The sequence below is a fragment of the Aedes albopictus genome, chromosome 3 (genome assembly GCF_035046485.1).
Source record: "Aedes albopictus strain Foshan chromosome 3, AalbF5, whole genome shotgun sequence".
Classification (NCBI taxonomy): Eukaryota; Metazoa; Arthropoda; class Insecta; order Diptera; family Culicidae; genus Aedes; species Aedes albopictus.
The window spans coordinates 272,156,139-272,174,853 of record NC_085138.1 but is presented as its reverse complement, the minus strand read 5'-3'; the positions used below and the strand labels follow the sequence as shown (position 1 = coordinate 272,174,853).

The window sequence follows — 18,715 nt, the reverse complement described above, 5'->3', positions numbered from 1 at the left end:
CGGATGGGGGAGGGGGGGTCAAAAAATGACGATTTCAGCGTTACGTAATAAATGGATGCTGCCCAAAGAGAGCCTCTGTTTTGCAGATTGTACACAGCAAAAAATAAATGCAACCCACCCGATGTAATTAATTCAGATGTACTAAATAATCAATGTAATCACGATTCCTATGTACGATTACATCGTTTTGTGGTAAAATCTTTTGTTCTTATGTGTACATCGTCCGATGTAATATTCATGCTACCGATGTATTGATCGGGTTGCAGCAGTTCAGATGTACTATTACACAACATTTTTTTTTCTGTGTACCTTTAGATATGTTTTTCGCCATTTATCAAAATTTGATTTTTATAATATTTTGTAACAATATTAAACAATTTATTCCTCAATTTCTTTGAACATTTTTGTTTCACTAAGTCGAATGGTGATAACAGTTTACCATAATCAACATTTTTCACACTTGAGTAAGGATTTAACGCATTTTCTTCCATATTTTAGGTACAGATCTTGGGTACAGATTTTCCGAATTTCTATTTTTGAGCCTTCCCGAAAAAGATTTTTGAGCCTTCGGTACAGATAAAAATGTGGCAACACTGCCTGCGAGATCTGTCATCATTCTCCATCATCAATCATCTTCGCTCTGCATGCAGTGCACTGACTTGTTTTGCGCTCGTTCATGCTTCGACACTGTTCAGAAGCTGTTTTGGTTACCACTCTGAAAGACGCCATCTAAAACAAACTCCAGTTTTCTGTGAAAATATCCTCGAAAATCGAAGTTTCCCGCGAAACATGCATAGTGGATTCAAAGAGGAACCACCCTTGGAAATTTGCTTCCAAGATGTGGGAGAATTACCAAGGTAAGTTCGATTTTAGAAATGTGTTTCGTTGCCTGACTAAAATGCATTGTTTTGATCCAGCGCCGGTCCTAGCAGATATCGCAAACGACGGCTATCGGCAGGTAAAAGTTCTGGGTTGCGACTTCCGGAAGTTACGGAGTCTTCTATAGACGCGATGAATCGCCTCCTGCAGCACTGGGGCTTGGAAGCTCTATCCGGAAGATTTGCTGAACATATGATTGACTTGAACGTATTGGATTACATTCTGGATGTGGATATCGTTGATTTGTGCCGCGACATGCCCATTCGATATAGACTGGTGCTTAGGCACAATCTGCAAAATGGGGTAAATATCCATATTCTTTCTACAGGTTATTGGCAATTCCAACCATCACAACGTTTTCTTAACTATTTCAGTACCACAAAAACATCTTCCTTGGCGATCAGCCCGACAAACAACCGCATACCATCATAACCTTCTCTAAAGATCCGAATGCTCTTAGTTCCAATTCTCCGGATCGAAGAAAGAAAAAGAAGAAGAAATCTGCGGCTGATTCTATGGCTCACGACACCTTGGGAAGCGACATAGAACCCTCAAGTTTCGTATCAGTTGAAACGGCCGCGAATAACAATGATACTTCTGGGACGGAATCCGGCAAAGAAGACGAGGTATGTAAGGCTTGAAAAAAAATCTCAAAGACATTGGGAATTTAATCACCTCTCCAGCATTCCGGTAATGCTTTTTGTGTGAAGGGTTTTTGTTGTGAATGTATCGCTTTAGTTGCATATAATTGTCAGCATGTATCTTCGTTGCACAATAGAATCGAGAATTAACCGTACCGTGGGGTGCCCTAATTTCGCGCGGGTAGAAATTTCGCTAACTGATAAGATTTAGAGATCACAATCGTAGAACTAATTGTTGAATTGCCCCAAATTTTACTTCTCAGGTGTTATAGCTACTAAAGTGAAATTTGGGCAATTGCACAATTAATTCTATGATTATGCTCTCTAAATCTTATCAGTTAGCGAAATTTGAACCCGCACGAAATTAGGGCACCGCATGGTACCATCGATTCCACGATTAGGTCAGAAGTCGCACAGTCACCCAAATTGAAGATACCTAAACGCAGGAAAAGCACACAGTCATTAACATTTTACAAAGTGTACAAAACACCACGGCGTCGTTCAACTTCTGCTATTGAACCCAACTCTAATATATATTAGAAATATGCTCCTAAACACAGTTAAAGCAATAATGCAACAATCGTCAGGGCTTGGCACATGCATTTAACCTTCCGTCAGTCGTGCACCACGCTGACTCTGATTACAAAAAGCGAGATTTTTCCAACGTGCAGGGTTGTTACAACAGCGCGGATTTCGCGATTTTCGCGGATTTGGCGCGGATTTACCCATGGAATTTGGCCCTCGCGCGGATTTGGCGCGGATTTGTTTTTTGTAGTGTGTATAGCGATATAATTGAAAGATTATCGACACTTGATTATAAAATTAAGAAATGTGTTTGTTTAAATTGCCAGGTTTGGATGTTCAAATGCATTTAGCATCACTGGTAGTCGATATATTTCAAACATATGTTAAACTAGCTAACTCCGGAAAACTTTGCCATGCCTACTGCGTTTTTTAACGTTTCAAGTCCCAGTCATAAAGCCGACGCGAATCGGACGTTTCGTTCACGAATTATGCGTTATATATACAGTGTCGGACAAAACAATAAGACCATCTGTCATTTTTTATACAAAATAGCCAAATTTGACGATATGATACTCGATTTTTAGTGAGCCGATTTAGTTGAAATTCTGGCAACCGACATGAATTTACGGGAATTTTGATTTGTATTGAATTGATTGAGTTCTGTTCACTACTTCCAAAGTTACAGATATGCGAAACGACAAAACAATAGGACCACTTTCAGGTTGCCTTTATCAAAGGATATACCTATCAGAGTATCTGATGTTCGATGATTGAAAGTAGTATAATTAAGGATGCCATTTAAACTTGGGGACATTTTTATAGAATTGACCACAAATAACCATCATAAAAATCTGGTATTATTGTTTTGTCGCACCGTACATCCTTAACTTTGGAAGTAGTGAACAGAACTCAATCAATTCAATACAAGTCAAAATTCCCGTAAATTAAGGACAGACTTGTTAGAATCCCAATATGGCCGCCACAATGGCCGACTTTGACACCTACTCGCGATTTTGAGGGCACAAATTTCTTCGTAAACAAAACTAGCGCACCTGAGCTTCTTATTTTAAGCTTATTACGAGTGAGCAAGAACAGAATAATAAAATGCATTGTTGTTTGAAGCTTGCTTTTTCAGATTTGTGCGTCTGAAGTTTTGATGCACTGTTGAACCGGGATTTCAAGACGTTTGTCCTTAATGTCGGTTGCCAAAATTTCAGCCAACTAAAAACTAACTAACTAAAAACCAAGCTAAAAACCAAGTACCATATCGTCAAACTTGGTCATTTTGTATGAAATAGGACCGGTGGTCTTATTGTATTGTCCGACACTGTATAAATTCTGACACCAAATTTTTATAATGGATGTTTGTGGTCAATTTAATAAAAATGTCCCCAAGTTTGAATGGCATCCTTAACCTTCCGTAACTCGTGCGGTTGACTACCTGCGTCAGCACCACGCTGAGTACAAAAAGCGAGATTTTTTTCATCGTGTTGTACAAACAACAGCGCGATCGCTCAAGGGTTAATCTTAGTACTTGTTTATCTATCATCAAGTATCAGATACTCTCATATATCATTTGATAATGGCTATCTGATAGTGGTCCTATTATTTAGTCGTTTCGTATATCTGTAACTTTTGATGTAGTGAGCAAAACTCACTCAAAATACAAATCAAAATTTACGTAACTCCATGGCGGCTGTCAACATTTCAGTCAAATCGGTTCACTAGAAACCGAGAATCACAACGTCAAACTTGGCCATTTTGTATGAAAAAATGGCTGGTGATCTTATTGTTTTTTTCCGACACTGTAGATGACAGTTAGGTCAAACAAAAAAAACACAAAACAAGCGGAACTTTGTGACTGGTTTCTGATTTCTCATCCTTCTTTGGGCGGATTTTGGAGCGAACGAATGTGCTTGAGAAGGCGCTGTTTGCTAGTGAAGAATTTAGAGCAAGTTTTCATTTTGGTTTACAACATTTTTTTACGCTTTTCATCAGCTCTTCAAAATATTTCTCTGAAGAAGTTGTGCAACAATTCCTCAAATACTTCAATTACGGGTATGTTATGTATCCAAATTCAACTGTAAAGTCTCACAAAAACAATCAAATTTGTTTCCAGGAAATCTATTCATCAGAAGCCGAAAGACTAGTTCCGAAAAAATCTGCCCGAATAACCGGTACAAAAGTCACCTATATATTTTTAAAAGAGATTTCTAAATAAATACCTAGTTTATCTCGGGAAAAATCAGTTGATGGGAATCCTAGAGAACTTTTGAAAAAGGCTTATAAATCATTGCAAGAATTGTTACTGAAAACTTTAGCGAAAAATTCTGGGGAATCTGCAGGCATTCCTGGATATATTACTGCAGGAATTGTTGAAAAAACTTCTAATAAATCTTGAAAACCCCTGTAAGAATTTCAGTGGACTCCAGCAAGCAAACTTTACAAATTTTCCACATTGTCCTTCTAAGATTTTCCTAGTGATTACTCATTGTGTGGGATGTTTTCCAGGTATTCTCCTGGGAAAATTCCTCACTGAAGATTCATTCAAGAATTGCTAAGGCATTACTCAAAAAAATCGAAGTGATCTTTTATAAGAATTCTTTATGAGGATACTCTCAAATTCAAATTCTCTAATTGGGTTTAAAAATTCTTCTAACAAATTTGTGTTCGGGTACTGTCTCCAAAAATATTCTTAAATATACTTAAAGAAAGTCTCCATGTTTGTTTATTTCAAAGATTTTTTTTCAGGAATATATTTATTTCAGTTCCCTTTTAAATTCCCCAGTTTTTTTTTATTCTTTCCCACGAATCCAGTTCCTAGTTCTGGGCATGTTTCTTTTGAGATTTTGTGTAACGAATTATTATCAAAAATTGGTTAAAAATATTTAAGGGATATTTTTGGCAAAAAAAAATCGGGGGTTTTGCAGAAATGTCTTCAATTTCTAGCAGAAAGCTTACAATAATCGAGATGAGTTGCATTGATTTACAAATCAAAATTTCATTCATCAAGCACTCAACTAGTCCATTCCAGTTGGATTTCTTCAATAACGTAAAGTGAAAAAACACAAATTTTTCATCACACTTTCGCGGATTTGGCGCGAATTTAATTCCAGAATCGCGCGGATTTGGCGCGGATTCAAATTTGGCTCGCGCGGATTTGGCGCGGATTTTTTTCCACCCTTCTCGTAACAACCCTGAACGTGATGTACTAAATACAACAGCGCGATCACTTGAGGGTTAACGATGAATTTAAATTTCATTTGATTGCCCCGATCCTTCCACCAGAGGCGATGGTGTTCGATCGCTTTGACGTTTGCTAGTGTACATGTTGCTGAATGATGCGAACGAAACTTACAGGCAATTTGACGACATCTGCCCTCGTTTACTCTCGATTGTAACTTGCAGCACGTGTTTGTCGTTCGAAACTTGCGCGCTCCATCATAGGCATCTATGTTATTCTTCATTGTCTCAATACCCGTCCATGTGCGCGAGTAATTGAAATGAAGAACAACATAGCCGCCTATGATGTAACGCGCAAGTTTCGAACGGCAAACACGTGCTGCATGTTACAACCGAGAGTAAACAGGGGCAGATGTCCTCATCTTGCTTTCGTTAGCTGAAACCGCATCTAAACTCAGTGTTATCATGATATGACCTTCTACAAAGTTGTTCCTTAGGGTATCAACTGCTATTTTTCAATTCTGAGCCAAATCAAACTCGTGAAACCGGCGTGTTGAATGAGAGACTGCAGGTCATCCAGTTAGCCCAGTGGTTAAGGCTATGGATCGCCAATCCAGAGACGGCGGGTTCGATTCCCGTTCCAGTCGGGAACATTTTCTCGATTCCCTCTGGACATAGGTTATCATTGTGCTTGCCTCACACAAATTCATGCAATGGCAGGCACAGAAAGCCCTCCAATTAATAACTGTGGAAGTGCTCAAAGAATACTAAGTTGAAGCGAGGCAGGCCAAGTTCCAGTGGGGACGTAGAGCCACAAAGAAGAAGAAGAAGAAGCTAATCCAGTTTCCCATATATTTGGACTGGTAATCCCATACAAACCTTCAACTTATTTGCGCCAGCTCAGTTTTTAAACTATTGAGCTGAAACTTTCACAGATTGTTCTTCTCATCCAAAGGCACGATTCTAGAGGGTACCCCAGTAGGGGCAAGACAGATCTAACGAGAGAAAATCTGTGTTCGAAGTGTTGTTCAGAATTCCTCATGCCTGGTTTATACTGTTCAATTCAAACGAGCATTTGACTTGCAAACTTCTCAAACATGTTCAATCCAATGGAATGATGTGTTTAGACTGAGAAAATGACTTGAATGTCCACTTGCATGCTCTTGAATGCATTTCAGTTGAAACAAATGTTTACATAGTGTGAGTACAACTTACCAAAGTTTCGTCAAGTGTCGTCGGTGCTTAACAAATTCCTTTGTGTTCAACTGTCACCCCGATCGTCGTATGTCAAAAATACATGGTAAACAAAAGAAATCAGCTGATCGCATCTGTCTCATGGATAGCCTTATTGCAGTTTCTGGGATGTCTTTTCAACAAATGTCGTCGATCATCGATGAATTTCGACAATTTCTTTTCTCACCCTACAAATGAGGGCCGGTCTAGTGGTCAACAGTGTCTCGTGCAGTTTTACCTACTGTCGTGAATCGCAAGTCAGTCCCATCTGTAAAAAGTAGACATTAGGAAAATGGATTCTGAAATTTTCAAATTCGATTACTATGTGAAACTTTAGAAAATCGCTATGAATTGAAAACTTCTGCGATCATCGTGAAACTTTCACACATTGTTTCAAACGTGAAAATGATAAAACTGGCTGAAACAGTGTTAGGTTTTGTACTGGAGGGTGCACAAGTTCGTAATGAGACTGACTTGCAATTACATTTCATTATGGGACAATCTGGCTTGGAGTTGTTTTTCAATTTTACTGAACAAACTTTATTTTTTTTTCACGCAGCTGAAAGATCGTCCGAAGAAAGATCAAAAACGGCCATTAACTCATTTTTGCCCAAAATTCAGATGGGATTGACTTGCGATTCACGGCAGTATAGGTGGCAGCGTGTTCATAAGACAGACATCGGTCATAATTTTTAATGAATTTGCGCTAAGTGTTACGTCTGTTTTCTATGCATAAAGGTCGGATGTTCGTATACTTCTGATTGTGTAATTGTATGGTTCACTTTGTTTTGCGAGAGCATTTAAATAATGTTTTCACATGTGATTTTCATGCGTCTGACTGCGTTCATCCCACACGGCAACACGAGACCAAATTTACGCAGAAAACGATTTTCAAAAAAAAAAAAAAAGTTCGATTTAATAAATATCTTGATAAATTTGACCCGCAAATCATAGAAGATTTCACGAATTCACACAGAATAGAACTATAAAAGTTGTTTTGTGGAAGCAATACTGTGACATCGCCTTTTTGTGGTTCCGATTCCGTTTACATCATGCAAAAAATGGGGTGAACGGAGTTAGGAATCGGAAAAATATATTGGGATTCACGGTATACCGTCAGTGTACCAATAGCCGCTCATGACCCAATAGCCGCTCACTGTTGCAAAAATCAAGTTTACACGCATAAATACACTCTTTTCGGTGCTGATATTCTTGGACAATATAAATTAGACGAGAGCAAAGCCATTTTATGCAATATTTACCGGATAACATCAATTTTAAAAACAAAACAATGATTTTTTTGAGCGGCTATTGGGCCCAAAAAAGCTGTAGCTAATTTCATGTGTTCCAATATCCGCTCACGCAAAAATACGTCAAAATCGTAAAATCTGGCGATTTTAGTACACAGTGTGTTTAACCCCTATTATACACTCCTACGGAACAGGAAAAAATAATTGTAAAAACATAGAATTGCAAAAATAATGCACTTTTTCGCAAAAGTCTATTTAAAAAGATGGCATAAAGTTGTTCGTGAGCGGAATTAGGACCACTTTGGTCTCACACCAAATGTAATAAAATCATACTTTTATAAAAAGTTTTACATAAGTCTTGATTTGTATCTGATTGTACTTAGATTGAACTAACATAAAATGGAAAAACATTACAAATTGGCTTAACAGTCATTCAATGGATGATGTTTTTCTGCGAAACTGGCCTTAGATGAGCGAAATCTGGTACCCTGATGGTTTGTATAGCAATAACACAGCGCAACATTTTTTTTTTTCTCAAGAGCAAACTTATGTGTCTCCGAAGGATTTTGGGCCGCTGTATCCGAATCCGGGCTCAGATTTGCTCCAAACACGTCACAATTTTGAGCTATACCTCAATTTATAAGGCAAAATATGCGATTTTGGGCTTTTTTGACTGCAAGCCATTAAGCATGGAATTTTTTTTTTAAGCAATCAAAAGGTTAATTGGTCAATTAACATCTAAATTAACGACTCATGCAAAATAGGGTAACCAATATAATTTGGACCCCCATATATTTTGGACCCCCTGGGTCGTATTTTCATGAATTTCACAGATTTAAAGAAGAGGTGACTTAAATTTTTAGAATCATTCGCTAAATTAGATTGTTCTGCACGAGCAGCAATCATTTCTTTACTGGAAATATCATTATTTGCCTTGAAAGTATTTTTTTGTATATCTCGTCATCCGTGCGAGTGTCGCGACATGTTTACGAAGAGAGAATGTGATGCTGGGGAAACTTGCACATGTAAACAAAAACGTTTATCATTCTAGCGCATTAAATTCGCAGAGTTCATCTAATCAGCCTTTGTCAATCAAGTAATTAGGATGTGATCCGGCATATCCAAGTGGCAGATTCTTTGAAAATAGTTTCAAGCGGGTTTAAACACCGGGTGTCCAAAATATATACTTAAGAGGGTCCAAAATACATTGGGGTGTCCAAAACAGTGAAAACTGATGCTTCAAAACTCAGTTATTTTCATCAAATTTTCAGCCAGAAATGACCTTGTGGGTATTTTTAACGAACAATGGAGGCTTTTACGGTCATACTAGCATCATCATTATGTGTGACGCCCTCTGAATCTGTTTGATTTTGGCTTAAATTCAAACTAATGTCCTCTTGGGGTCCAAAATTCGACCGTTACCCTATTTCGTTTTACCTAATCAAATTTAATAGATTAAAGCATTTTATGTAAGTATGAAAACTTGCATGCAACTTTTGGAGGGTGACTTGTATGGGAAATATCGTACCTAACATAAATCGCTTAAGGTGAATATATGACGAAGCCACACCTAAAATTTTCAAGAGCACAAATCTGAAGAACCGAATGTCGGTTTGCGTTGAAAAGTTGATCGATTGGTTACTCGCTGGTGGTGACCAATCGATCAACTTTTCAGCGCAAACCGACATTCGGTTCTTCAGATTTGTGCTCTTGAAAATTCTAGGTGTGGCTTCGTCATATATTCAAATTCAATTTGGCAAACGAAATATTTAGCATGACTCGTTGATTTAGATGTTAATTGACCAAATAACCTTTTGATTGATTAAAACAAATATTTCCATGCTTAATAACTTGCAGTCAAAAAAGCCCAAAATCGCATATTTTGCCCTATAAGTTGAGGTATAGCTCTAAATTGTGACGTGTTGGAGCAAATCTGAGCTCGGATTCGGATTCAGCGGTCCAAAATCTATCAGAGACACATAAGTTTGCTCTTGAGACATACCAAAAGTTAATTTTTGTTACGCTGTGTAATCATTTTGTATTGAAATCGATTTACTGCTATGTACTTTATGAATAGCCGTTCCGTGCATTGGTTTCACTGCCAGTTCTCCAGTTAGCCTAAATGTAATGAATATTGAGTTTGATCGTAAATTCAGAGACGACGGCTTTTATTCCTGTTTCGGTCGGAAAAGTTTCCCGACTCTGTGGAAGTGTTCAAAGTGCACTAAGTTGAAAAAAGGCTACCCATGTTCCAATAGAAACGTAGAGCCAAGAAGAAAAAGAATAAGTGTACCTTTGTGATTTATCATAGAAATCAATAAAATCATGCATTTCAGTGAAGATATCATTTTTATATGTCTATCAAAATGCTGCTTAGGGGCAAAGATTCAGAATGTATGTATTGCTTGTTTCCAGACAAACGTAAGAACAATGCATCAACCACAGAGTTTTCCGTCGGAAGCACCTGTTACAAATTACGCACTGAAACCTAATGACTATTCGTCAGAAGATGAAAACGTTGACGAATCTAACGATAAGGAACCAGACACCTCGGAGGTAGAAGCACTGAGGGCAACAGGTGGTGAACTGGAGAATGCGTATATAAACTACAGTGACGAGTGGACTGAATCAAACAGCAGAAACGCGGAGCATGATAACATGCTGGCTCAATATTTCTCACCGCGACTTGCAAACATGCCAATCGGATTCACCGATTGTGCAGGATACATACCAGCTTTCCGATTGAAGATGTTTTCCGATATGACAAACAGCGACTATCTTTTCGTAAAATCTATGATGGAAGATCTGTGGCCAGAGGGATTTGCCGGACGCTCCGTTACTGGACGTGCGTCGAACAACGCATCGGGACGGAGCGGCAAGGCAACGTTTCCAGTACCACCTGAACAGTCACCAAAGGTTCCTCTGGAAACCCATAAGATTGAATACATTCGAGGTGAGACACTTGCAGTCAGTGCCATTTTATCCATCGAAACTAAATTAGCAGTTAATTATTTTTATTCCGTAGATCGATTGTTGGAGAGACGAATTATTTTGGGTGACGATAGAATTAAGGCCATTCACGATTGTAAGCAGGCCAACAAGCTAATGGCTCGAGTGATTATTAACTGGAATCACAAATCCAGATAGCGCGGTCTCGACAATTCCTGGATAAGCAATGTTCCTAGCTGTAAATAAAACGTCATCACTTCTTAAACTTGTGTTAACATTTTTTTTTTTTCATGAAAGAATAGCTCTATTTTGTCATATTTTAGGAGTTTTTAAATTATGCTTTTTAGGCTAGTACGATTTCATATTCAGCATAGAAATATGTCTGTCGAATCCCGTGCATATGGCTCCATTTGTTTTGTTTTTATTTCAATTTTTAAATACCCCGGTTTAAAAACTGAAATTTTTTTCAAATTTTTTTCTGTACACAATGCTTACCAAACGGCTTACCATTTAAAATATGTTGCAATGGCAATTATTCTTCAAAGATGTCACTCTAATAGTTATAGTACACTATTGGACCAAAGCCAAATATTTGACCACTTAATTTGACAGATACATGTCTGTCTATGTACATGGCAAATAAAAATGCTGGTCATTCACGATAAAACAAATTGAGACAAACAGAATCAAACAATAAGCCACATTTTGACTGCCGAAAATGTGTCGTTTTGGGCCAAAGGTGCACCCATACACTAAAGAATAATTTTTACAATGCAACTATTAACCGTATGATTAAAAATATATTGAGTTACTGTTTCAATAAGGTGAGTGCCATTTTAACAATTGTACCTAATTGATTTAACTATTAGAAAAAAATAGCAACCAATAAATGTAAATCTGTACTACTTCTTTTTTTTCTTTCAGTCAATCCGATCAATTCTCCAGAAGGAACCTAAATTCCGTTCGATACTGAACACCCTGGATAAGGGTCTTGTCCCGGATCCTACGGGACTACGCCACATGAATCGACTGTTGGTCAACCATTTCTTCGAGGAACGCATATTGGAAGAGGCCAGGTTCGTTAAAATATTTGTTTTTTTTCGTGGACCTTATGTGCATTAAACGATTCATTTTTCAATTACCTAGCTACCCAAAAAAACAGGAAAAACACGAGTTGGCCTTGAAAATACTGGAGGCATATCCTCACCTTGAACAGACGCGCGTTACACCAGATGCTCCCAAAGAGGTTTGTGTGTGTGTGTGTGTTTTTTTTATGATACCTTTATAAATCCGTTTAAGCCTGCGTTCACAATCTGCAAACTTAACTGCTGAAAAAATGCTATCATGACACCGCTGCACTAAGGGCCAGAATCCCAATCTAGTGGAACAAAATTAATTACTCCAAAACGAAGCATTTTTGACACATGGTGTCTTCGACAAAGTTGCTTGACATCAACAGGGGCATCTATTGCTAAGAACGTAGTAGATCGCAACTCGTCCGCATAGGTGGCGCCACCATCTAACTTCTTTGTTCTACGTCCTAGAGACTTGGCGTCTTCGACAAAGTTGTTCATTTTGGCAAAATAAACAACTCTTTCTCAGATTTTAAAATTCCATAGCCTACTGTTTTCGAATTATTTTAAAAATTAAAAATAATCAATGAAAAAACAGTTTTTCAAGCTTGTTTTGACATTTTTACTAAAAATCATGTGAGTTTATTTTTTTTTCCTAATGCAAATGTATCAAACCAAACACATTCTATGGAAATATGTTCAATATTATCATTAAAAATTAAAAATACAAATACAAATTTGAAAAAATAGTGTGAATTTCAAGCCTTAATATCTCACAAAGCGCAAAAAATCGCAACTTCAAACTTTCAGCAAATACGAAGCAATACTAGGTGAACATAATGTCAAAAATTTGGAGAGGTATTTTTTGGTGTTTTTGAGATAATAGCTGTTTAGTTACATCATAAATATAAGTAGTGCCAGCGTGGAACTTTTTATTGTTACACATTAGAGAGTTTATGTCTTCGAAAAATTGTTCATTTTGACTAAATAAACAAATATTTCTTAGACGTCAAAATTCCACGGGCTACTGTTTTCGAATTATTGTATAAAAACTAGATTTTTTTTGATAAAAATTGTCAATAAAACACATTTTAATGCAATAGTATGAACTATGTTTTTATTGTGTTTGCTTTTATGATACATAGTAGGTCATGAAAATGTCAGTTTACTATTGTCAGCATGGCTCAAGGTATCTTTTATTTTTTTCTTGTTATTTTCAAAATGTTTTAAGCTTAACCTATTTTGTCAATCATTTTAAACTTTAGAGCGCGAAATATCTTGCCGAGAGCTCGTGGATTTGTTCCTGGATGGGAAGGACATTGATCAATCTCTAGAGATTGTGAAATTGGAGCTACACGAAACTGACATGTTCATGACCTACTATGTATCGCAAAAGCAACTATTGCATCAAAATGTGTTTTATTGACAATTTTTATCAATAAAATCTAGATTATATACAGTAAAGGGTGATACGATCAAAATTTGGTCACACAATTTTTTTCATAACTTTAGATTGCGTACACCAAAACAGCTGATTTTTGGACCAGTAATGCAACATTATATGTAGCTTATACCATAAAATTTTCATCAAAATAGATTGAGTATTGGTTGATATATAGACAAAACCATCGACCTACCTTTTTAAAATTTTGTACAAAGGCGCTCCATAGTAAATTTTCGGAAATTTAAGGTCAGTAAAGCATAATTTTGATTATAGAACTACCAATACTGCTCCGATTTTTATCAAAATTTTACAGTATAATACTATTATGGAAATATGTTCTTAGTAAAATTTTGAGCCATTTTGTATGAATAATTTTAAAGTTGTAGCAGTTTGAATATGAAAAAAACTGACCGGGTGCCACTTAAGCAAATATAACGTTGTACCGGCTGGATCAAATTGAATGAAATTTTTGCACAACATTTTGATATGTATACTTTACAAACAGAAAAATTTTCATTGAAATTGGTTAAGTATCTCTGGCTCTATAAATAAAACAGTAAAAATGTGTGAATCCTCTTTGCACAAAATTTTAAAATTGCAGATCTCAGGGTTCAACAATATCTCCGCAAATACTAGACCGATTTTGATGAAAATTTTATGGTACAAGCTACATATAATGTACCATTACTGATCCAAAAATCAGCTGTTTTGGTGTACGCTAAAGTTATGAAAAAAATTATCTGACCAAAATTTGACTTGACATGACAAAATTTTACAAAATTTGACCACCTAAACAAATATAACTTTGTAACGGCTGCATCAAATTGAATGAAATTTTTACAGAACATTTTGATATGTATACTAAAAATACAGAAAATTTTTCATTGAAATTGGTTCAGTATTTTTGGCTCTATAAATAAAAGAGTAAAAATGTGTTCTTATTTTTTAATCCTCTTTGTACAAAATTTTAAAATTGCAGTTTTCAGGATTCACAATATCTCCGCAAATACTAAACCGATTTTGATGAAAATTTTATGGTATAAGCTACATATAGAGTACCATTACTGGTCCAAAAATCAGCTGTTTTGGTGTACGCTGTTTCTAGTTATGAAACAAATTGTGTGACCAAATTTTGACCGTTTCACCCTTTAACTCGAAAACAGTAGGCCGTGGAATTTTGACGTCTAAGAAATAGTTGTTTTTTTAGTCAAAATGAACAACTTTCTCGAAAACATAAACTCTCTAAAGTGTAACAGTAAAAAGTTAGACGCTGGCACTACTTATATTTACTGCCCCTCTTCGCATGTCAGTCCCATGTTGATTTTCAAAGCGCCTACGTTTTATACTATAGCTCCAATTATTTTCAAAAAAAATGTTATCAATTCTTGTATACCCTTTTCGTGGCACATTTAGCTGTGAAATGAGGCGGGAAAGTTATCAAATTTGTTTTAAATAACCTCGTGAATGACAAAAATATGATTTACATTAGAAACGACATGGGACTGACATGCCAAGAGGGTCAGTTTATAGTGTTACTAAAAAGATATTATCTCAAAAACACCAAAAAATACCTCTCCAAATTTTTGACATTTAGTATTGCTTCGTATTTGCTGAAAATTTGAAGTTGCGATTTTTTGCGCTTTGTAAGATATTATGGCTTGAAATTCACACTATTTTTTTCGAATTCGTATTTTTTTTTAATTTTTAATGATAATATTGAATATATTTCCATACAATGTGTTTGGTTTGACATATTTGCATTAGGAAAAAAATTAAACTTACATGGTTTCTAGTAAAAATGCCAAAATAAGCTTTTTTTTATCATTAATTATTTTTAATTCTTAAAATAATTCGAAAACAGTAGACTGTGGAATTTTGACGTCTGAGAAAGAGTTGTTTATTTTGCCAAAATGAACAACTTTGCCGAAGACGCCAAGTCAAAGAAGTTAGATGGTGGCGCCACCTATGCGGACGATTTGCGAACCATTACGTTCTTAGCAATAGATGCCCATGTTGATGTCAAGCAACTTTGTCGAAGACACCATGTGCCGGAAATGCTTAGTTTTGGAGTAATTAATTTTGTTCCGCTAGATTGCGATTCTGGCCCTTAGTGCGCTGGTCTCTCCTCCTACCTGAATTGGATATCAACAAGGATATCAACTACCTATTTAGTATTAGTGTCACCTTCAATTTCTTACAAGAAACCTGTAGGTAGGTTCTTCTAGAATGGGTAGAGTAAATATGATTTATTCCGTTTGTTGTATCAAATGCCTTTTTGGCCAAATAAACATCAGATTGAGGGCAAACATATTTTACAGGGTTATTGTATGACATTCTCGAGCTCTTATTCTCCATTTTCTCCTGTACATACTTGGTAGATTCGCTATGAAGCATTTTCAACAGTGTAATTGGCAGTGTAAAGCATTCAACACATGGCTTGGTCAGCCAAAGCAAAATAAAAAAATTTACATTTTAAATGTTGTTTATTGAAATGTGCAGTGGTTCACGTTTCAATTGAAGTATTGTAAACAATTTAGAATCATTTTAAACCAAATTTCCTATACATCGCCAGCAAAGCTTCACGCACACGCCCAACTTTTCCTAGATGTGACTGATCTCAAAGTAGATCTCTGGGCGTTCAGCGATCGCTAGGCCCTAACAGGATAAACCATCATTTGTTTATTATTCCAATCTCATCAATATCCTTGAATCACTTTCAAATTGAATGCTTTTCAGTCATACTTTTTCTGGTTTTGCGGTGGCAAGGAAAAGGGACCCCACACTGGTCTGATAGAGACCCGATGCGCAAATATGCGCAAGGAAGTACCTCCGGAGCAGCGACGCTATCAAAGAAAGGACAAGGGTGCGGTCGTCAACTACATCCTACCGGACAGCGTTCGTGAGCACGCCACGGCAATAGCCGCTATGTCGCCGCTGCACGAAAACGAGGAAGCCATTTCGAGCGGCATGAATGAATGTATCGACCTCCACTCGTGCATACTGCAGCAAACCGATTCGGATCAAACCGAGGCACTGATCTCAACGTTTCCACATCTGCTGTCATACCAAGGAAAAATGGTAAGTTTCTTGTAAGTTGCATTGATCATGAAATTGGGATTAAATATGTTCAACAATGTGAAAAAAATGAAATTTGCTATAGATACTCAAAATCTTGAATCACCATACTTAGTGAAATGTTTTCAATCTTGTAATGGAATTACAAAAATTAGATTGTAATTGATTTAAAGTAATACAAATGACACTCAGCGAACAAATTACCAAGATTCTGCAAAAAAAAATACAGAGAAAACTAGGTTGATCGTACTTTCTATTAACTGAATATCATTTTGCATTTTACAGGTCCAACAAGTTTTCCAGCGACTGCATACCTTCTACGAAACAACCGCTCGATCGGACAAGTTTTTGCTGTTGGGGCTACTGCTGGGTACCAAGGCATTCAACAATGTTGAAAACAGTAAGCAAATAAGTAACTTATTTTTTTCACAAATAATTTGACAATAATTACTTGTAGAATACATCAGAGCCACGCTTCGAATCATGAAAAAGCTGGCCGGTAAAAAGGACGAGCCTGGTGTGACGTCTAGCGATGAGGCCGAAGCGTCGCCACTCATCAGGTGGATAAAGGTTTGTTATAATATAAAATGATGTCAATTGTCGTGAAATTACCAGAACATCTTATTTTCAGCCATTGGAAGATGAATCGGAAGCTGATGCCGTCCAACGTCACGTTTCAAAGCTGTCGTACCTCGCTCCTCACATCGTTTGCGTGGCAGACGTTTTCAGCGAAGGAAACATGTTTGTAGTTTTCCAGGGAAGGTACATTGATTGTGGACAATCTGCTGCCCACACGCTGGATGTATTTTTCAAACTGTTTGCCGTATTTGGCATTACTGTCCCGGTCTTGCTTCGAAGGGTGCACGAGCTGCTGACGGTGTACTTATGGAAAGTTACCAATATCTGTAAGTCCGCCGCCGTTACAAAGCTCGTGACGAAGCTAAAGGAACTGGAAATGGCTAACGATGATGACGACTACGAGGACTTGGATGACTTATCTTAGAGATGAGAAATAATAACTTTAAGAAACCTTGATGTAAATGTTGTTTATGCGTACCTCAATAAAACTAAAGGGAAACAAATGAAACTAAATAATCGATTGTCGGTTATTTTTAAGGACAGACTTGTTAGAATCCCAATATGGCCGCCACAATGGCCGACTTTGGCACCTACTCACGATTTTGAGGGCACAAATCTCTTCGTAAACAAAACCAGCGCACCTGAGCTTCTTATTTTAAGCTAATTACAAGTGAGCAAGAACAGAATAATAAAATGCATTGATGTTTGAAGCTTGCTTCATGAGATTTTTGCGTCTGAAGTTTTGATGCACTATTGAACCGGGATTTCAAGACGTTTGTCCTTAAATCCAGTTCACGTCCATACTGAGTAGCCACCAAGATGAGTATAAATGTAGATACAGAATGGTTTAAAGAGATTCATTGAGATACCTGTAACATTTGATAATTTGAATACAGAGCATAGCAGAGCATGAGCATGATTGACCGCCCGTGGTTGCTCCTCTGTTATTGCAAGGACAACTGCATTTACTCAAAGAACCAACAGATGATGCTTGGGATTAGCTTTCTCTTCATTGTGTAAATGCTGGAATCCCAATACTTTTCAATAAGCAATACCTGCGCCGGCCGCGACCGAATGCAGGTCAATTGAGGATAGGGAAGGAAGTGATGACGTGATTCTCGCTTAGGCCAATAACCGAGGAATTCTCTGCGTTACTACGAGAAATCACTAGGAGTTTGGACAGGGGAAATGGAGGTGTGTTGAGGATTCGTCGTGGTAAACGAATGTAATGTTTTGATTCGCGATTAATAATGCGCTCGCGAAGAAATACCCTTCTAAACCTTGGACGACGAACGCGATCTATTGTGCCTCAAAACTCACCCTACATAAGTTATTCATTCGCAACTAAGGATAACACAATGCTAAACACCGACGCATCTGTAGTTTGCGTTTCCGCGCGAGACAATGCTGAACGCGATCGATTCACAAGTATTAACAAAATAACACGTGATAAATAAATCAGAAAGATCATACCGCATGGTTCGCCATCTATCTTTTACCGACCCTCTCTTTTTTCCAGAAATTCAACCTTTATTTATTTGAGTCAAAACCTTTATTCATTTGGACTAAAATATTACAAATGTCGACCCCGAAGATGACGAATCATTCAAATTTTTGTGTACATGCAGAAAATGAAAGAAAAATATTTATTATCAACTAAATATGCATTTGGAACTAGCGCCGACACATGACGTGACGAACTTTTCAATATTTGTTAGATAAATACACAAAAACCAAAGCAGAATTTTATACATCCTTTCGCATTAATTATTCTGAGAAAATGGAACGAGCTCACCAATAAACATCCTTCTAAGGGGCCATCCATAAAGTACGCCACGCTTATAGGGGGGAGGGGGGTTTTCGAAAAGTGTGACAAGCAATGTA

General features: G+C 37.1%; 1 protein-coding gene across 1 annotated transcript; it reads left to right on the top strand.

The window, feature by feature from the left end:
- The first annotated feature begins 662 nt into the window (after window positions 1-662).
- LOC115257758 (uncharacterized) lies at window positions 663-17,347 on the top strand. Its single transcript, XM_062860835.1, has 9 exons — window positions 663-857; window positions 918-1,182; window positions 1,254-1,505; window positions 11,585-11,736; window positions 11,807-11,906; window positions 15,914-16,255; window positions 16,538-16,652; window positions 16,710-16,822; window positions 16,884-17,347. Exons 1-9 carry the CDS (start codon window positions 790-792, stop codon window positions 17,253-17,255), a joined length of 1,779 nt encoding a protein of 592 aa, XP_062716819.1. The 5' UTR covers window positions 663-789; the 3' UTR covers window positions 17,256-17,347.
- The last annotated feature ends 1,368 nt before the right edge of the window (window positions 17,348-18,715 follow it).

Coding starts and splice junctions, on each gene's coding strand:
- LOC115257758 (XM_062860835.1), top strand. CDS start 790: ATGCATAGTGGATTCAAAGAGGAACCACCCTTGGAAATTTGCTTCCAA. Junction 11,737..11,806: donor CGCATATTGGAAGAGGCCAG/GTTCGTTAAAAT, acceptor TCAATTACCTAG/CTACCCAAAAAAACAGGAAA. Junction 11,907..15,913: donor CACCAGATGCTCCCAAAGAG/GTTTGTGTGTGT, acceptor AATGCTTTTCAG/TCATACTTTTTCTGGTTTTG.